Source organism: Orbicella franksi, chromosome 2 (assembly GCF_964199315.1).
Source record: "Orbicella franksi chromosome 2, jaOrbFran1.1, whole genome shotgun sequence".
NCBI classification, from domain to species: domain Eukaryota; kingdom Metazoa; phylum Cnidaria; class Anthozoa; order Scleractinia; family Merulinidae; genus Orbicella; species Orbicella franksi.
The window spans coordinates 39,130,406-39,152,155 of NC_138146.1; the positions used below are offsets into that span (position 1 = coordinate 39,130,406).

Consider the following 21,750-nt stretch of genomic DNA (forward strand, 5'->3'; position numbering starts at 1 on the left):
TTTTTCAAAGAATTTATCAACCACTGATAGCAAGTCAAATTATTGGCGATAGATGAGAATATCTGCCGGGCAGATGCAGATATGATAATTGTTATCGTCATTTGGATGATATTACTCAACAGTGAGTTCTGCCAAATCTGAAAGGTTTGAATAAAATTCTCTGCGTTGTTTTTCTATCGATATGAATGGAAAAAATTTTATTTCCACTTTTTGTTGTCGACTTCGCTCGGAGCTCTCCCACGCAGTAAATTACACACATTGGCCTTCTCGAATGACGGGAACTGACAACTGATTATGCGGAAAAAGAACTCAACTGAAGATAATATTTCGTACGAGGAAGTTGCTTGTATTGCAGATATATTGTATCGGTCATATGATTCTGCTATTTTAATCTGGTAAAATAAGAAAATTCCCAAGGTTAGGAACCATAGAGACAAAGAGGCATTCTATTTTCGAAAGCTTATTTCAAATTGACCTGGTATTTGTTAAACCCCTATGATTGCAATAAGCCGAAAACTTTCGGTTCTATAGTAAGTTTTACAGTTTTTAGTCTGGTATATATAGTCATTTGAACAAAAGATGTGTTTTCAAGCTTTAATATTTTAGCAAATTAGTCAAAAGTGCGACAAATGTCTACTGAAAAAAAATTATTTGAAAATTCAACCAGCAGCTTGCGTCATTTAGAGTGAACAAAAATAAACAATTTATTATTTATAACTTAAATAATCTGTAGGTTCCGCTTACAGCACTTTCCGATCTTGTCGATCTCCGATCTTTTAATTAATTATACTTTGATAAAATCGTGTATGAACAACAAAGTGAAGATGTTCTGGACTCAAACTCAAATAGGGCATAATTGGAAATAGCAGGCACGTAATTGAGGGAATATTCTCATGACCAAATATTTCTTATAGCCAATATTTTTCTTGTTTACACACGATCAAGTATTAAAAGAAATGTTTCAAGCAACCATTATGGCAGCAATGACCAAGCGCTTTGAAAACTCTCCCGTTTGCTAATCAAGCCAGGCAGTAAATAGCAAACACAATAGTAGCTGAGAGGAGGATGTTCATACAATTATTGAGATATAAAAGAGAACTTCAACATTATGACCGACCCGCACCAATATAGTTTTTATTTTTTATTTCAGTGAATATCAGAGAGTCCTGACGACAAAGTTGTCTTCTTAATGTTTTTCAAAAACCGTTCTCTCTTGGTCGAGTTTTTGCCAGACAAATTAGATACTCCCATTCGATCTTAGTTGAAGATATCTGTAATTTAAATAGCAACCTTGTTAATTACTAAATTTAAGCTTAGGTGACCGGTTTCCATAGAGGCTAATCATTTATGTTAATCTGAATTCGCCTGAACAAAGGGTTACCCTATCAACCATGCAAACTAAAGTGTTTGGTAACGTCTTGGACACTCTTTAAAATCAACTTCTTGTCTGACGTCAAGACTCTAATGGTGCTTGTCAATTCAATTAGTTAATCAAATTCTTGGGAAATCTAAACTGAGTTTACACATTTATATATGGAAAACAGAGCCTTTTTGATCAAATGAAAGATCACAAAGACAAAGGTGGGCGCACAACATCCGGACAAACTTTCGCTGTGTCTAGGCGCCTACCACGTTGGTTACTTTGATATAGGCTTTAGCCGATATCATTGAAGTCGATGAATAACACAAGTGGCAAAAGTATAAAATGTGATGATGTATTTTCAACTCCCATATTGGTAGTAGTCTAAGGACGACCGTGCCGTTTTTAAAATAGCCTCGTTAACAGTCAAAGTGTCGATATTAGCTGCATGGGGGTTTCAAATCTGACGTTATGTCATAGAAAGATATTATAAGGGTCAATAACCCCAGCTTTGTCTGGCTAGTGTCCGCAACTTAATATCCAAGCCCACCCCATTTTTCTTTCTTTTTTTTTTTTTTCGCTTACTAGCCGTGTTCTTTTCATACATAATGTATCCGTAATTCACACGTTCAAGATGTTCAGCGCCAAATAAAAATAAGCAATTGACGCCCCGAATTCCCTTCGGGCCTCAAGCTGTACGCTCGGGCCAAAAACACACAGACGATCGGCCCCTTCAGACTAGAATTGTTTAACTCTTCTAGGTAATCAATTATTGGAAGCTACAAGAAATGTCTATTCTAATAAGACAGATCGCAGTTTCAAGAATTATTGTGTTGGACATGCTTTCTTATTCCTAATTTATTCTCTTCTTTTGTTATTTAAAACAGAAAACAGAAGGAGTCAATTAGGGATAAAATGCATGCACACTGCACTAAATCGAGAGAGTCTTATGTAAGGTTGGCGGGACGCGGGATGGAAGGAAATTTGAAGGCGGGATGCGGGATTGCAATGGGTTGGCGGAACGCGGGAAGTTGTTTTTTTTCGTGGCTGGACACGGAACTGTTTTTTCCCGCGGGAAATGAGATGTAAGACGGTCAAGATTAGGTTAACAACACAACCAACACATGGTAACTCTCAACATTTCTATTCTTGCTTTTATGTCCACTCTTTCAAAGACCGTCCGAATTTCTGATCTTTATCAGCAAATCAATTTGCAGTCCGACTGCTGTCGCAAGTTTGTCCATTTTCTACGGAATCCATAAAAAAATTCTAAAAGGCAAGTCATATTTTAACCCGACAAACCGGTATCTCATCAGGGAAAAACATTTTACAGTACTTTGGAACGTGGCGGGATCTGATTGACGCGTCCAAAGGAAGAGGATGTTGCGAATCCTACTTTAGACCCTCTAATTCCTGAAACTCCTTTACAATCTGATAACAGGAAACAGGCTTTGCCTTTTGAGAGAAAGCTCATTTAGCCCCCATGAAGCAAGACATAGGGGGATACTGAGAAGGAACACTCAAACACAGGTGTAACTCATCCAAAATTGTCTTTTCAACTTAACTCAGAAACTTTCTTTCTTCAGAGTTGTGAATAACTATTTTAGTTGATAATAAATTTAGGGTTTTAATGATCGCGTTCAAACATAAAACAGGTCACACCAGGAGTTATAAAAGATTAATTAAAAGGTAACAAAGCGTTATTAACATTTATTATTTCCAATTCACTGCCTCCACAACTGCGCATGATCTGTAAAAAATCTTTCTGAACTACTCCAAGCTTTCCCACAGGTATGATTAGATCTCCAGCTTCAAAGCTGAACGCATCTTATACGCTGCGCCTCACCATGAATACCACTGATTCCCTTAATTTAAGCTACAATGAGATGGTGTTATGAGTTATCTCACAACAGTTCGAGATGCTTTGTGTACAGCGGCAAAGGATATCACATATTGGTAAAAGGTCTTCATTTTTAACGCAATCTGTTCTCATTATATAAGTCCGATTTGATGAACAAGTTTCCCCCTGTTACTATCCCGCCATCTTTTTGCTTTGTTTTCTTGGCGTATATGTGGGAAAGTTACATTAAACTTAAACTTAAACTTACTGTTTTGGACTTGACTATATAGAGTTACATATTACACATAAATAAGCCTCTTACTTCTGTTTCTCAGTTTTTAAATACAAATTTGCACTTGCGTACAGACAGTGGTAAAACCGCGGAAATCTAAATACAATTCTGAAAAGGAACAGAAGATTTGACTGCTTGATTGATAGTCTACAAATCAAATCCAATCTGATATGGGGCAAAAAAAGAAATATCCGTGAAATGTGTATTTTGTTGTGAACTTAGTTTTGGAGATTTTCTGAAATTTCTTTTTTCTTTAAAAAAAGGTGAAGTCTAAGATGGGAGACGTCTTAAAAATATGTGACGTCATTTCAGCATTTTATCTTGTGATAACTGGCACATTATTGCCACTAAAATAAACATCGCTGAATGCTCGGTCATACCAGAAGTTTGAAATGTTGCGTTTGTTTCAAATGTTCAAGGATGCACTTTGTACCCCTCCACCAACCCCCCCCCCCTTCCCACCCCCCTCCAACTAAGCTTAGGAAAGAAAAAAGTCACTTACGTTAAATAGGTTAAGGAAGTGCCGACACCTGATGTAAGACAGAATAGTGCAGATGGTGCTTTGAATCTCCATTACTACACCATCATTGCTGTTCAAACATTATCGTTTTTGGTATGACTTATCACGATGTTAACACAATCGCTATACAATATCAATGTTCCACTGGACAGAACAGGAGCATCCTTCAGTAAGACTCTATACCATCAGTTCTCCTTGTTGTCAAGGAACCGCTTAAACCAATTATACACTGCTGGACCATGGTTGTTTATCCATTTTATATTGGCCTCTATACTTTCCAAACTTTGTCGTACTGCCCGTTCACCGGATCCTTGTTTTACTTTGTCAAAAAACTTGCTCACCTAAAAGCAAAAGACAATTATAATAATAATTCATTTCAATTGAACGCTGGAAAAGCCTGGAAAGAAATAAGGACACATAGTTATCGGCAGCTGTAACTTCTTTTAGAAAAACAACAAAATAATTTGCACGTCACATGCATGATTTACAGAGGTTTTAGATACAACCCTATTTATGCACCTACAAACCTAGTCATGCACCATACCTTCCCAACCCTGTAAAATTGAATACAAAACTCTTTGCATCGGACAACAAAACATTTGCATGTAATCATATTATTGATAAAATCAAATAATTGTTGTCATACTTGAATTTTCCTGTCCTCTGTGTTGAAATGTGCAGTGTTAGCAATGATCAAACGACTGAACTCAAAAGACCCCTCGCCATATCTACAAGGAAAGAAGAAAGAACCGCAGTTGATGACCCTGACTAATGACTAGTCGAAACATGAATGTGAACTTCTAAATGACGCCTCGACGCCATCTAAATTTTGCTCTACATACGCACCTAAGGCGTCGCACAGAAGCCCCAGATCATTTTGTACAGGATACAGAGAATTCAATGGTGCAGGCAGCGCACCGCTACTTAGCTGTCTGTCTGTGCCTTAAATAGAACCCAGAATCCACTTCAAAATGTACTATAGTTCAGCGCTGGTAATTAATAACTTCGAAATCGCCGCTTGGAATTCCCTTTCTAAAGAATGAGTCTTCTTCCATTTATTTTTTATACCCAGACGTTGAGGGAAGCCTTTACCTGTCATACAGTTTATTGTAGTTATCCTGTAGAAACTGCCAAGCTATAAGCCTTCCAGCTGGATTGGAGGCTATCGAGTCAATAATAGACACGGAATCCTGGGAACGAATCTTGCTTTCGTCGAGTGAGAATCCTAGGAGTCTAAAATAAGGCAAAAATTTTGAAGAACTAAGTTCCTCTTAGAACGTGCGTTATGGTTTGCTAAAACCCTCACAACAACATACAGAAATAATTTTAGTTGTATATCAACCAGCGATTTAAACCATACCTATCTGGCAAACCCATCTCTATAACTCGACCTCCAACCACCATCAACCTCATTTCGGCCATTGCTATGCCAGATTACATCCAATCCCCATCTATGTCTCCCATCACCCACTCTTCCCGTTCTTACGCCTAACTTTCAATTTAAGCCACCGTTTTCAGCAATTGATTGGGGGTCGTTTAGCCTGAAATGTAATTCATCTCACGCCTTCAGCCTAATCGCCCCGGGATAAGGCTGAGGGGGGAGGGGCGGGGGGTGGGGAGATGATTGACATTTCAGGCTAGGGGTCGTTCTACACTGTTTCCAATATTTTGGTTACATATCTTCCGGTCACTGAGAATTCAACCTCTGACGAAGACAACGATCCATTCTTGTCAAAGGAAAAATAATTCAAGCAGTCTTTGTCGCAATACTTTACCTCTCTAGAATTTCTGGCCTTCGACTGTATGTGAGTGCGTACATTAATTTCCTCTTTTCCGACGGAACAGTCTCGGTTTGAAATCTTTTGAAAACTTCCATCCATGTGGAATCATTTGCGTCCTTTATGCCGATGGAGTAAACAGTGCTACGCAAGTTGGGTGTGATTCTGAAAAAGATGTTTTCGCAGTCATTTTGTGAAGAACTGAACTATGTTTGTGGTAATGCTACGTAACGAGCTGGTTCGGGCGGGGGTGGGGGTGGAGGGGAGGGTGTGGATTTATGTCTCAATCATATTTACAAACAAACTGCTTCGAAAACAATTGGAATGGTAAAATCAGCTACGCATTCGGGCATTTTTTAATAAACATTAGGGTTGACGCTTATAAATCTAAAGGAGACCCAAAGAAACTCACGATTTTCCGCTATAAAGCCAATCATTAAATAGATCCAAAGCTCTGTCTGTGTACTGCCGTTTTTCACTCTCATGAAGGACATCTTCATAGCTCGCGACCTTACCCAGCACAGCAACGCGAAGATATCTATAAGGACAGTAAACAAAAAAGTAAAATACCTTAAAAACCTAAAGATCTGTAGGTCTTTGTGTTCACTATCTGATGCAACAATATGTTTCGAATTTCTGATTTTTCTTGTGACACATTTTTAAAAACGTTAATACATAATTGCTCGCAATATGGCCAATGACAGTTTAGCTAATGACAACACTTGCCTCGTCAAATGAGGATCACTTTTAGTTTCATCCCAGCCTAGCTCACTAGCTATGTCTCTAAGCAAATACAAGATGTATTTCTGAAAACAAAAACAAAAAACACATGACAGTCACTAGTAATACAGACGTCAGTTATATTGCTAATAGACATCGTTTAGGGTAAAACAAATGCAAGTTAAATAGACCATGTTCGTCTATTATTATTACTTCTCAGTATTGGACTGGAACTAGCGTGCAAGTGAGGCTAATGTGGGGAGATCTTTTCCAATGCTATTGACATTAATCTCTTTTTAATGATATTCCCCCGCGGGAGCCTCCATTGCATGCTAGTTCCAGTCCAATACCGAGAATACGAATGTGGCCCATTGGCAAACTACTGACAATTTCTCCTATGCAGCCAAATATCTGTTAACAAGACACGTTTCTTACATGCTACGAACTACACCTAGTCAGCATAACAAACGATGAAGTAATTTTATCTGCACTGTGAGGTATTATGCATTTCTCCATACAAGTGTTTTACCTTCACCTATCTAATTTATGTCAGGTGGCAAGTAAGGTCTCCAAGTATATTACCTTGTACGTTGAATAATATTTTGTTGATCCATTCACTGAATCGTAAGTGGAAAACTGAGTAGCAAAATAAGCCATGTTGTTAAGCGCCGACATCCATGGAACGTATTCTCTTTCTTGTTTAAGATATGGAGTGAGACTCAGAGCCACTTCATCAGACAACATGCCGCTCCTATGAGTAAATCAAACAACAGCCAGTATTAAAATTCACAGAGTTAAACCTGAGCATTACAGCAAACAAAATGCCACCCATGGAAATAACAATGTAATATAATTAGTCATGTAACTTAAAGAGCTGGGCGTATGACAAATGACTTGCTTCTTAGTAAGTAATCTCGACATCGTAAACTTCAAACCGAAGAGTGCTAGTTCAGCTAAAAAAGGTTAGCTACACCTATCGGACAACTGTTAGGGAACATATAATAAGTAGATTTCACAGTCTCTATTGATCCTTCCAAAAATCAGAACAGCGGTGTTTGTCAGTTTGAAAACTTGAGAACTAGCGTATTTAGTTTAATTACCGAGCAAGGTTTAGAGCATCATCCAGCAAGCCTGCGCGATCCGCTGCTGTTAATGTCTAAACGGAAACACAAAAACAATTCAGTATTCACTGATTAGTTTTTATCAAAAAAGAAGCATGTTAGATGAACACAAATGCGCAATGTAAGAGAAGTATCACCCTTATTATCCCATGTATTCATTTCTTCACATCCTAAACAGAAAGACTATGTGTGGGAGGGGCGGCTTAGTGATTATTGCGCTAGGCTCAGGGTCACGTGGTCTGGGATCATTGTGTGACAAGGCAGTTTACTCTCACAGTGCCAATCCAGATGCATAAATCAGTGTGACGGTTAACTTCTGTCACATTGTTCCCTAAAAATCCTATATGCTAAGGGGTTAAGGATCTCAAGGACTCGTTACCAGGTGTACGTGCTTCGAGATTGAATTCAGTAGAATTTGGAGAGAGAACCTAACGAAAACCCTTGAGCAAGGATGAAAACAATAACAAACTCCACTCAACAGATTACTTAACAACACAATAACTGTTACCTGGTGAGAAGTATCTAGCTGACGAACTAGTTTCTGCCAGTTCTCTATCTGATAGTTCACACGGTAGAATCCAGTTTGCCCGACGTTCATCTTGAACCATGAATTTTCTTTAGTTCCCGCAGGTAATTTAACTAAAATAAAAACAAATATCAAGAGATAAAGTATTTGCACTTGCTCGCCTTCGTCGATGTATATACGTATTTTAAATTTTAACTTTTAAAATTTTAACTTCTGATATTTTAGCTTTTAATGTGGGCTCCCTGTTTAAATATTTTAATTATTATCATTATCATTATCATTATCATTATCATTGTCATTAATAATAATTAGCATTAGTTCCCACATAAATCTAAAAAATCAGGTAATTTTCAGACTTTTCGGAACGGTTTATGTCACAACATGAACACTGCTGTAACAACGTTTATTTGAGTTTTCTTTCCCTGTAACCTATCTTGCCAGCCAGAAACAAAGATAAACAGAAACATGATTCTACAAAGTATAACCCACTTCAGAAGAAACATAAGTAGCCAGGTGTTGAGGGATTAAACACTAAAGCCATATTTTTACTTAAACTGCTTGATCTTGGAATCATAAGATTTGATTATTTTCTCAAACTCACTTAATACTTAAGTCATCAAGTTAAAAGTAGCAAATCGTAACCGTGATCAGTGGTTGATTGGATATCGTTTCTTTTTTTTTTTTTTTTTTTCATTTTTTTTTTATTATTATTATTGCTAAACACATAATTACTTACATTGCCTTACTCAACTTACAACATGACACAATACTTAACCTACTTACAATACACTACATTATTGTTATTATCATTATTATTATACTTATTATTATTCTTATTAATTATTATTATTTCAAATGCTTTTACTGTCTTACAAACGTTACTTATAATACATAAAAAAAAACACCTATTTACAATACTTGGCATTACCTTACTTACTTACAATACGCAATAATTACTTATTATGACTTACACATTACGTTACTTAAGGAGTTGCAATACAATGCAATTACTTAATTATAGCAAAAAAAAAAAACAACCAACAAACTAAAAAAATAAAAAAAAGACCTCGCAACAAATTACTAAGGGCTTAAATGGTGAGAAGGAATTTCCACTTCTGTTGAAATTCCCTTTCACCATTCGACGTGGCAGCAATATATTTTTCTATCTTGATTTTATCCTGCACTAATGAGATGAAGTCCCTGAAAACGAACGCAGTAGTTTTTAGAGCGTTGATATAAAGAAAGTATTTGCCTTGCATTTTGAGGTGTTTGAGGGTCAAACGGTGAGTACAGGGACGCGTAATTCCAAATAATACCTCTGGCTCGGAAAGAAGTAAACTCGCGTTACTTGCGGTAGAATACCAACTTTGGAACTTATACCAAAAGGAAGACGCTTGCGGGCAGCTAATAAACAAATGACGTATGTTTTGATTATCAGAGGGACAGAAAGGGCAGGATGGGGAGGCAACCTTGTTCATTTTGTATAATATACTGTTCGTGGCTAAAATGTTGTGTATAATTTTGTGCTAGAACATTGCCAGTTTAACTTCTTTTGTGGCTGTGAACGGCAGAAGATAAATTTTATTTAGATTCTCTTTTGCGATGCCGTATGATAAGAGTTTTTTTCTGAAGTGGGAGGAGGAAGATTTTCTAAGGTTAACAGTTTGTCGTATGACATCTTGCACGTTATAGTACAGATTGGCGGCGGGGGTGTAGTAGAGTCGCCAGAATTAACGTGAAGGAGGCTTCTTCCAACTTTGAGGGATCGCAGATAAAAGACTATAATATTGTAAAAAGTTGCAATTTAGCATGCATTTATTGCGCAAGGAAAGGAAAGGCAGGAAGCAATTTTCATGCCCGACAAAAAGGTCTGAAATTTGCTTCACACCTGCTCGGTGCCAACGAGGCAGATATACCATTTTTTTGTCAATCGTAATGAATTTGTTGTTCCAGATTGTCTGAGACAGTATCTCGGTCTTGCTGTGAGGTGTCTTAGACACGATTTCTTGCCAACGATGAATAATTTGTTTGTAAAATTCAGGAAGATGGCCATTAAGATCAAGAAAGGTGTAGTCATAATCAAATTACATTGAAAGAGCTACAGTAGAGAGAAACGATTTTGGAATATACTTCCACGGTGCATCTGAATCGGAGCACAGCCGTTTTAATCTAATGGCTACCCACAAAAAGTCACTGCTGATATCATAAGAAAGAAATCTTCGACTCCTCCAACACCTTCACCTGAAGAACTAGCTGGGGTGTTCTTCAGTTGGGCTGACCCAACGAAAAGTCAGAGCTTCGCGGCCCTTCCCTACATCAAAGGTATTACCGAGCCTCCTTGTAGAATTCTCAAAAGTCATGATATTCGAGTAACCAACAAACCAATCAAAACACTACAACAAGAGTTCCCTGTTCCCAAGTTTCGACCTCGGGTCGACGACCAGTGCAATGTTGTTTACAAAATCCCTTGTGGGTCTTGTCCCTGGAGTTACATCGGCGAGACAAAAAGATCGTTTAGTACAAGGCGAAAAGAACATATCAGAAATACTAAACAATGTGCTAAAGGCTCCAATGTAGCGAAACATGCCTGGACCTTTGATCATACCATCGACTTTAACAATGCTGAGATAATTGACAAAGGCAACAGCCGCATTAGAAAGACGCTGGAATCCTGGCACACAGCGAAAACGGCCGAGGCCGACAACAATTCGTGCCCTCTGCCGGGACAATATAACATTCTTTTAAACAAACACTAATTTTACACTTTTAGCATTCTCACATTCTTTCACACGTATTCCATTTACAAATGCCATTCGCTTGTTATATTCAAAAACTTTTAGGTCTATTTTATCACTTCATTTTTGTCCGCCGAAGACAGCAGACTGACTGTTGAAAGCTCACAACTTTAAACAATTTTACCAGTGAACGTTTTTTGTCTCTTTTATAATGAATCCTGGTATCGGATCTTCAATATTTTTAGCTTCAAAGCCTTATTGAAAAGAACAAAATCTTTTATGCCAAGACCCCCATCCGATTTCTTCTTGATGAGGGTTGTCTTTTTTATTTTGGCGGGTTTTTGTTTCCAGATAAAATCGAACACTATTTTATTGACCTCTGTTGCAAAGTTTTTAGGAGTCTCCATAACACTGGAGATGAATACAAGTTTGGAGAGGGCTAACGTTTTAACAATATTTATTCTACCGTATATAGATAAGTCTCTTCGGGACCAGACACTTAAGGTTTTCTTTAGGGACCCTAATTTTTCAAATAAATTTTTCTTATGAGACAATTCAATATTGTAAGTAAAATACACACCGAGCTCGTAAACAGGATCATCGCTAATTTGGAGATTGCAAATTGCGTCTTTCCTATGGCGCATGGAGCCAAGCCATAGCATTTCTGATTTTGCCTGATTTGTTTTTAGGCCAGAGCACTTTTCAAACAGTGAAAGTAAGTCAAATAAAGTAGAAACTGACTGGACATCAGCAAGAAGGGCAGTTGTGTCGTCAGCATATTTCGTGAGCTAAACCTCTTCATTTCCCTGGATATGTATGCCCTTGATGTCTTTTGACCGTTTTATACTTTGGGCAAGAAGCTCCATAGCAATAACAAAGAGTATGCCTGAAAGGGGACAACCCTGACGGACACCGTATAAGCCACTTCAGAAGAAATATAAGAAGCCAGGTCTTGAGGGATTAAACACTAAAGCTATATTTTCACTTAAACTGCTTGATCTTGGAATCATGAGATTTGATTATTTTCTCAAACTCATTTAATACTTAAGTCATCAAGTTAAAAGTAGCAAATCGTAACCGTGATCAGTGATTGATTAGATATCGTTTCTTTTCTTGTTTTGTTCTTTTTACTGCGGTGAACAATTTAATTTTGTTACCGACTATTCAGTAGAGAAAACTTTTTATCGATGGCCACACTCACAGACAAAACTACTCACAATGCAAACTACTTAATTGAAAACACTACTAACTTCCAAATGTAATACTTACATTACCTACATTAACATAGGCACACGAAATACCCTACAAACATTACGTTACATTCCTTACTTTGCGGTATTTACACCGCAGTTACAATTACAACATCTATATACTATTTACGTAGATATACTTGCACCACTTACATTACGGTACTTTTTCCCCTCCCTCTGTTGTATATAATATTATTTAGACACGAGTAACTCCTTTTATAGTTATTACAGTAACTTCTTTTATTTCTAGTTTACTGAGAAAACACTATTAAATATGCATTACTCATATTTCTTCTAAATGATAATACTATTAACAATTTTGTTCTACTAGTTGCCACACGCTATTGCATAATACTGGTATCTTTTTAACTACTTGATGATTTCGTTTCTAATAATTGTATGGATTTTTACGATTTCGATTCATCTCCCTGTTGCCTGTTGCTTTAGTTTTGATTTAGAAGATACACCACGAGAGTCAGTGTTTCACCACAAACCTTGTTCACTTTTCTTCTTTATCAGCTGCATAGTTCTGTTATCGGATTCTTCCGTCATGTAAGTTAGAGGAACTACCCAGGTAAATCTGGGGAGTTAAAAAACAGAGGATTGTCAGTTACTGAAGAAAAAAATCTTCGATTCTTTGGCGCCACAAAATGCATACGAGATCTGTTAATTGACATCTAAAAAATCAGTGGTTGGGCATTTCAAAAGACAGTCATAATTCTATTCAAATAACGGCCCTTTTTCGGGTTTCTGAAACCGGTAAATTGGGTGAAACTTGACATTAAATTCAGTGTATTGACTTCATGTTTTAAATTACGGTTTTGTGGACCCGACGGCATGGGTCACCCAGTGTCAGTCAATGTATAGAAATCGTCAGTGTCTAAAAGGACAGATAATGGCAGAGGAACTGTCGCACTTACTTAGCTTGTGTATTTGTGTCGGGATGAACAAGAAAGCGTTGCTGTGTTACATGAACTATCTTTGGGTCATTGCCATCTTTCTCAACTGTCATCACAGGGAAGCCCATTTGATCTGTCCATGTCGTCATCATCTCTGTGACATCGAGTCCAACCTAAACAACGCACGGGTTTGGTAAACATGACAGAATAACAATTTACAACAATAATGTTGATCAACTTGTCACTGGCTTTATTTTATTGTTATTTAATCTAAATGTAGTAAATTTGACGAGTCTATTACACGATGAATTCGCGTTATCTACTGGATTTGAATTTGGCAATGATCTTCGAAACGTCCACACTCTGCCCGAAACGCGAAAAAAAACCAACTTTCATTCAGTTGAGTCAGTTTTGATATTACCGATCTTCACCTTAAATCAACGCAGTTCGTTACACAACAGTCGACAAGCATGCACAGAGAGGCAAGCGCAGAGAAACCTGCCTGTTCAGCAATATATATTAAGAAGGATAACAGGAAACAAGGAAAATAATGCTCAGAAATTAGTTTCCAAATGTTAATCGAAAACCACAGTACGTTGGCCTTATAGTAAAAGGTGAGTATTCTATAATTTCCTTGGCGATAGATAGCCGGATTGACAAGGTCTAGTTTTCGTTTCATATGGGCGTGGACAATCAACAGGCTCAGATTGAGCATCAGAACCTCTTCGAGCCACAGAAAGGTAGGGCTATTTACTAGTTTAAAGACGACGCATTGACAGATTTAATCGCAACAACCCACCCGCTAATCCTATATGTTGTCTTTTACGGTCTTCTGTGGTTTGTATGACTAAAGGAATCATGCTTGTAAAAGATGGAAAACCTTAGGGGAAAGTGTATAAATATTATAATATGTAAAAAAAAATACCATGACTGTACCTTTCGTTTCTTGGCTTCCTGTGTGAGGCACTGCCAAAGATCTTCCGTATTTGCATTACTAAAGCTGTACATCTGAAGGTAATGCTGCAATCCCTGGAAGAAAACATTTCTTCCAAGAACATCCTCCAACATCCTGATAATGGCTGCACCCTACATGTAAGAAGTAGAAAAGTGAAATCGGCTATCACTCCATAAATCGGAATCTTTGATAAGGCACCAAACCATGAAATTATGATTTAAAAGCAAAATTTAGAATAATATGAGACAAATTGAAAAAGTAAGTTAATTCATGTAATTATAAATTAATAAGTCGTTGCAAAAAGAAGACCAAAACATAACAGATTCGATTTCAATGCAAAGGAATATAATAAATGCTATAACAAAATGAAAGTAGTAAACGTCCGAAGTACTAAAAATAAAAGAACGACCAAACCCTTGTCACTTACCTTATCATAAGAAATTGAATCAAACAAAGAATTGATCTGTGCTGGGTCCTTCACGTCCGCCATGATGGGATGAGAGTTAGCAAGCTGGTCCATAGTCATGGCGTTTTGGTTTGCGCCAAGAAGAGACTGATCCAGCATTTTCCACTCAGGGTAGATGTAATTTACACCAACATTTTCCATGAAGCTGGCAAATCCTTCATTTAGCCAAAGATCATTCCACCACTCCATTGTAACTAAGTTCCCAAACCACTGTAAATTAACAAAAAAGAAAACAATGAACCCAGGAATGTGTAAATAGTCTTAGGCATATATTGCATCAGTTAGGCTGTGTTCACACTTGTTGCCCGAGCACTGGTGCCTGGGCGCCGGCACAAAATAGTGCGTTTAGACACTAAATACTCCAAGTAAAAAATGTAAATGCAAATGTAAAATGTAAATGTAAATTTTAATGTCAAACACAAGGAATGCTTGCGCAATCACCCGAGCCAGAGGCTCATGATAAAGTACTTGACGATAATCCAGATCGAATTGGAATTTGGAAATGTTGGTTTTTTCGAGGAGAGGGGAAAACCGGAGTACCCGGAGAAAAACCTCTCGGAGCAAGGAAGAGAACCAACAACAAACTCAGCCCACATATGACGCCAGGTCCGGGAATCGAACCCGGGACACATTGGTGGGAGGAGAGCGCTCTCACCACTGCGCCATCCCTGCTCCCCACAAAGTACCAAGTACCATGTAGTGCCCGGGTACAAGGTTAAGACCATGTACCCAGGCACGGGCACTGTGCCTGAATTCTGGTGTGAGTACTCGGAAAAAGGGTGTGTTCACATTGGTGCTTAGCGAGAATCGTATTCTGAGACCGTGCTTGGGTATTGAGTGTGAACATAGCCTTACTCAGCAAATTACAATCCCTAAGCGATGAAAGTACTTGACAAATGTCTCCCATAAGGGATTATTAGATTTTAGATTAGATTACCAGTTCGGAAGACGAATGACCCCTCTTCGGCTAGTATAAGTAACGCGTTTATAATATTGGGTGTCAGATACAAGAATTTCCCTCGGCAAGCTGCCTACAAGAACAGTAAATTTAGAAAAAATTTGTTCCTTTTCAAACAAAACACAAACCTGATGAGCAAGCTCGTGGGCAACAACCACAGCAACCCACTCCTTGTTAGAATCTGAAGATTTGTTCTTGTCATACAACAAAGCAGTCAAGCGATAGGTGATCAAACCCCAGTTTTCCATAGCTCCGGCAGCAAAGTCGGGGATGGCTACGAGATCTGTTACATAGGAAGCCATTAAATATGATATTTAGCTTTGAATTTCAAATAGCTCTTCATATAATAATAATAATAATAATAATAATAATAATAATACTTAATTTATATAGCGCTATTTCTATCGCTATCTATCGGCCCCTTCGAATATGGTTTACCTCTAAAACTATCAATAATACATGCTAGGAGCAGAACAGTGTAAAAGTGACTAATTAAGACGTTTTAAATTCTCTCCTCGGCCCCAAGACGGTGATGATATTAGATTGTAACGACCTTCAAGTCTAAATATTCATTTTTGCTACTCACTGAGTTAGATTGGCCTCTTTAGTTATTGTGGATAACTTTTACCAGTTCCCGTTTTTATTCATTACGTTTGTAAATATTTCTTTAAAGGAAAGTAGTAAAGTTTTGCTGTTTTTGGAACATTCCTTTTAATGCATCTCGCCCAAATAGCCTTAGGTAGTTCTTCCAGTTTGTGATTTACTAAAAAGACGAGAAGATTTAAAATACATAGAGTATCTTGAAATGAACTTTTTGACATTGTTATGATGACTGTCTTCACAAGGACTGGTTGTATATACCTTGCTTTGGAAGCGGATAGTCAACCTGGAAGGTGTCTTCATAAAACTGCAGAACTTTTACCGCAACATCCAGAGCAAACTGACCTTGATTAATCTGTTCAGGAGGTGCCCAAACACGCACCTAGAAGCAAACATTTTATCAGGGAAAAAATTATCTAACTGAACATATTCCAATCTGATACTTCTATGATGCGTCTCTTAACTCGATATTAAGTCATCATGGATTCTTAACGAAGTTTAAGCCAGTGACTTTTTTTTCACTATTTTTCATTTTATTTCAGAATAATTATCTACATACAGAAACAAAATAATGTTTTAACTTTACCTCGACACCTTTCTGTGTCTTATTTGTTATGCTTTTGAAATCGCAGACAATGAATGCCACAAGATAGGTACTCATCTTTACGCTTTGTTTGAAGTGGTCTGTACAGAGTTTCACTGAATCATTACACTGAAACAAAAATTCAAGCAGCATAACTGATAGTCTTAAAAACAGGATCATGGGGTAATGCAATTCAAGAGTTTTCATTGGCTTAGCCATCGGGATATATTTAACAATTATTTTTTTATAACGGTTTGGGGGCGTTTTTAGTAGAAGCAATTATTCCAACCGCGTTTGTTGGATATGAGATGATTATAGCCAAGTCGGCAACACACACCTCGTTGGCTATCTAGCTATCTGGTGAAATAATTGTTAAGCATACCTACAAACACAGTCACTGATATAACAAAATTTAACAATTAAAAAGCTTTTGATGTAAGTAATCTTTGTGACAATTTGATTTTTTCTAATTGCAGTAACATAATGAAGTATCTTTCAGAAGTCTCACCCCTTCAGTGCTCTCCAGTGGCATGTTTGATAGCGCTACATGACGTTTCTCTCGTGTTATGACAATGGAAAACTTTGCTTTCATGTTAGGTTCATCAAAGCAAGGGAAGGCGTTTCTCGCATCAGTTGGTTCAAACTGAGTGGTAGCAAGGTATCTAGAACAAGAGGGAAAACACCAGATATTTTTAGCGACTAATGACACAAGTATCTGCAAATGTCTATGATCAGTGGAGTGCCTGTCTCCATGCCTGACCTGACAAACCGTGACATCTCCAGTGAGCTTAGTGCTGCTATTTGATGACAATCAAATATCAAATTTTGATTTTGATTTAGGCAGTGCTTTAAATCTTCTGATAATTTGACAAAAGAGACTTGAGACACAGCTTTCCTGAGAAACGTTTTAATTTTTGTGGGATCATGTGAATCTTTCTCATGAACATCAAAGAAACTTGCACAAACTTTTTTCACTGTAATTGTAATTTGGGTTGTTCATATGTAGGTTTATTATGTCTATTACTTTATTATTTTCTCCTGTCCTTTCTGGTTCCTCACCTATATCGAAAGTTAACTAATTTTGTAAATATGGAGACCAACTAGAAAACCGAATGGTTTACTTGACCCCCATACTCTAACTGTAATATTTATCAACTGGAAAGGTATATTGTAAACATAGAAAAGCTGAAATTTTATCTATTAATGTACGTTGTGAGAAATAAAGAATGTTGTTGTTGTTGTTATGTCTGTAACAAGGCGCTTTTTGAGGTATTTTAATTCCTACATACCTCTTACCAACCGAGTTCGAGGGCCGTACTGTAAGTTACGGACCGAGTTTTTCCCCATCGATTTATGGCCCGCGCGCTTCGCGCTTGGGCCATAAATCGAAGGGGAAAACGAGGATCCGTAACTTACAGTACGGACCGAGAAAACGAGGTTAGTAAGATATTTATTATATCTCTACTGTTTGTCTGACGGGCTCGGGAACGATTTCTATTCACGCGGAACGGCGTCAAATTTCTGACGCACCTCGAAAGCAAAACGACTCAATTTGAAATCATTGTTAGATGACTCAGTCGTTAGCAGGTTTCAATACACAATGTTAGTAGTAAAAGAAAGTTTTTCACTTTTACTTGCTAAAAAAGTTAAGAACACTTGGCAATAAATCACGAACATTTCGGCAACAAAAACAGCTTTAAATTTTAGCGGGCCGTACAGGAGAATACGGCCCGCTAAATTGACCAATCACAGCGCGCGTATTAACTGAGAGATATAATAAAGTAAGTTAATGACTGAAGCATTCATCTCTCTTAGAAATTTTAAACTAGGACTTCGTTCGAATCAACTGATTTCAACTTGCAGTGAAGTCGAGTCGCACGTTCGTGACGACCGATGAGGGCTCGACGGATGACGACCGAAGAGTGTTTTTATGAAACTTTTCGAGCAATTTGTCTTCTAGATCCCACAAATAAGAAATCAATCACAGAACTATCTCTGGCTAAAATATCAAAAGATTTGAAGCCTTACCGGTCAGCTTTTTGACCTACTAGATTAATTGGGCGTATTTTAGACTCTTTACTCATATGCTGAAAATGTATTTAATTATTCCGGCCTCGATTTGCTCATGATGAACTGCGCATACGGTTTGAAATAATCACAGGACTTGACCGAGGAAGGTTCAGTATATCCCAATAAACTTTAGAACGATTCACAGCGATTTTAACGTTTGTGTAACGAGAAGCCAAAAAGTGTAAAATTTCCCTTTCTCGCGAAGCAAAATCTAAGTTTCCAGTATAATGACCGTTCTTCGCGAATTTCTGCCTTTATATTGAATATTTCCAAGAACTAACCTGATATCCTTCAACCAGTGACCTATGCCTACAAACGGACGAAGTTTAAGCAAATTGATTTTTTTCACCGTGCCCCCGATTTCTTTGATTTTTTACTGACATTAATTTTACTCTTGATCGTACTTGTTGCAAGGCTTCGTCTTTCTTGTAATTATTTAGTACCTTGAATGGTTTATTTTGGTGATTGAATAAGGTTAAAATAGACCAATTTCGATATATTAAAATTCAGCACGAGGCTCCGGGAAATAAACCCCACAAACTCTGCAGTTATTCCCCGAAGCCTCGTACTGAGGTCTATTGTTTTAGGCTGAATTTTAATATATTAATAACCACGAAGTCTTACAGAAAAAAAATAATAATAATTGTAGCCTTGTACGATGTATTAGCTTGTATTATGAGAGAATATGATTCTCTTGATTGCATATCCAGGGCGCGAGACAGAACTGAGATCTAGTTGAGATATCTGTTTCGCAGCCGATTTCAATTCTTGCTGGTTAGCAACTAAGGCCAGTCACTCCTCAGACGGAATTTAGGTGTTTCGAGTGAGTTCTTCTTGCTGGCTGGTTTTAAAATCTTGTTTGACGCGGATGATTTCTTCTAAAAACGTTCAAATCACCAACAAACTCCAGGACCTTTAAAGCTGGCTTACGAGGAAACCGGCGTTAAATTATTGAAAATCTTCGTCCAAGAATCTGGCCAAACAAATCGTTTCCTTTCTAGATGTTTCAGGGGAGGAGAATGAGGCGGAGATCGAGATTGTTCTGGGTGAATGATTGCGTGACGCTCAAAGAGCGAAAACAAACGAGAGACACGGTATATGCAAATTTTCTGAGTTGTGTAAACGTTCTAAGTCATTTTCGAATCAGAGCTCTGAAACTTCGAATAAACAAGATAAGGATACTGGATCATGCTTTATATGAAAACTTGTGATATTTAAAGAAAGAAAGTTTTAGCTCCATTTCGTAAAATCTCCAGTAAACGTGGCAGATACGAGGCCATGCAGGAAGTCAATGAGTATACCGTTTTGATGCCATTGTTAAACACAAACTGTAAGCTACTGTAGAAAGAAAACATCTCTCACCTTGTTTCACCTGATGGTGATGTATATTTACTCACGTAGAATCCAGCTAGGCCCTTACTTAACTCTGAATCGAACTCGATTACCAGAAAGTAATGACTGTCGCTTTGCAGTTCGCTGTCAAGCTCGATGCAGATCATTTCACCTGTTAGTCGAGATATCTGCTTCACTTGCAAGGCCTGTTTAATTTCCGTGTGATTTGAGTCTGGAATAAATGCTACTTGAACGTCAGTGTAATTGATCTTCTTTCCAACATGGAGTGTAACATTGTTAGAAGCTTCATTGCACCAAAGAAGAACCTCGACCTTTCCCGAAAACTTAAACGTTGTCAGATCGGGATGTAAATAGACATGATATTCGATCGGCGATAAGTGTCTCGGTAGTCGTAATGATTGTTCGACTTGCGCTTTCTTTTCTTGTTTGGATTCTACAGAGGAAGAACGCAAGAACACAGCGAGAAGCACAACCAAAACCAACAGCAGAACAGCTACGACGCCGAAGATGGTAGTCTTCCGGTTGAGTGGAAAGCACGGGAATACTGTCTTGCTGCGGCTGTTTGTCTCGGCAAGAAGGGAAACGTTGACTTGGTCGTCAAATTCATGGCTTTCCGTGTCGGAATGATTGTTCTGGTCAGCCATATTGCACAGTGGATGTTAATCAAAGCACTCAACACACAACTGGTATGGTCGCCTCGTCACGGATAATAGACACAGACCGATGAGTAATTAGACTTTTTTAGGGAAGTCCGCCGGTCGGTTTGGTCAGTTTGGCGCTGATAGTTGCTTTGCGTATTATATTAAATGCATGTATTGAAGGTTGAACGTCACGCTATTAAAGGTTTACTTTTTTTCTTTTGTGACAATACTTCCTTATTAGAGCAGCTATCAATGAAGTCTAAGAGATAGAGAACAAAATTTTTGTGTGATTCGGAATATTTGGAGATAGTAAAAGGTCAGCTTTTGGGTGATCCTATCACTGGCATTGCTAGCTCATACGCACGCGATTGAGTTACTGCTGATTATGCAACTGGTGTTATTGTTAAGAGGCGGGGAGCTGTCGGCTACCTCTCGTCCCCATAGCCCTTTTCGCTTCTCTAGCTCGATGATCACCCCAATCTGGTTCCCAGAACCCGCGTTCAAGTCGTGACCAGACTCTTTACAAAGCAGGAGTAGACTCGTCCCCAGTAGCCGTTTGCTCATTTGCATTACAATAAAATCTAGCATGTACGTGAGGTAATTTCGGGCTATTTTGTAGTTTTAGCCCGAAATTGCCTCGCATCCACGTTGGATTACATTGTAATGCCAATGAGAAAAATTAACCGTGAAAAGGGCTATTATTTCTTGTGTCCAAAAGGGGAGTCGAGAGAGACTCTCGGAGTTGATTATGGGAAGGAAGAAGAGGAGAAAGTGAGATGCCTGAGTCTCCGCTATATCCTCCTTCTCATCACCTAACTCTAGTTTCCCTCAATTATTCAATTGAAAACTCCTTGAAGGCGTCGGGAGACGAGTTACATGCTAATTTACGAAATGAATAAAATATTAATATTTAATTGCAGACGCCTAAACAGAGTCTCATTTTCCAGGAGCTCTCTCCATCTGCCTCAATATGTCAAAAGACGTTTTTTACATCAATTTCTTATCCCTATTTGAGGCAACTCAATTTCCGGGTAATTCTTGGAGCTTGCTTTTTCTGAACAAATTCTGTTTTGTCATTACATG

At 38.0% G+C, this 21,750-nt stretch overlaps 1 protein-coding gene across 1 annotated transcript; it reads right to left on the minus strand.

The window, feature by feature from the left end:
* Nucleotides 1-3,943: 3,943 nt before the first annotated feature.
* On the minus strand, nt 3,944-21,438 carry LOC145479834 (endoplasmic reticulum aminopeptidase 1-like). Its single transcript, XM_081458294.1, has 18 exons — nt 20,036-21,438; nt 17,112-17,265; nt 16,607-16,732; nt 16,282-16,402; nt 15,549-15,703; nt 14,424-14,672; nt 13,978-14,127; nt 13,063-13,214; nt 12,637-12,722; nt 8,140-8,270; nt 7,611-7,666; nt 7,093-7,261; nt 6,517-6,596; nt 6,203-6,328; nt 5,788-5,955; nt 5,105-5,245; nt 4,659-4,740; nt 3,944-4,353 (listed from the first exon to the last, which is right to left on the minus strand). The coding sequence occupies exons 1-18, from the start codon at nt 20,668-20,670 to the stop codon at nt 4,198-4,200; spliced, it is 2,937 nt and encodes a 978-aa protein (XP_081314420.1). The 5' UTR covers nt 20,671-21,438; the 3' UTR covers nt 3,944-4,197.
* Between the last annotated feature and the right edge of the window lie 312 nt (nt 21,439-21,750).

What these genes read in the sequence shown, in the direction of transcription:
- LOC145479834 (XM_081458294.1), bottom strand. Translation starts at nt 20,670, where the DNA reads ATGGCTGACCAGAACAATCATTCCGACACGGAAAGCCATGAATTTGAC. An exon ending in TCACCATCAGGTGAAACAAG is followed by an intron (nt 17,266 to 20,035) that starts GTGAGAGATGTT and finishes CTCTTGTTCTAG; the next exon opens with ATACCTTGCTACCACTCAGT. An exon ending in CTATCCGCTTCCAAAGCAAG is followed by an intron (nt 15,704 to 16,281) that starts GTATATACAACC and finishes CCTATGTAACAG; the next exon opens with ATCTCGTAGCCATCCCCGAC.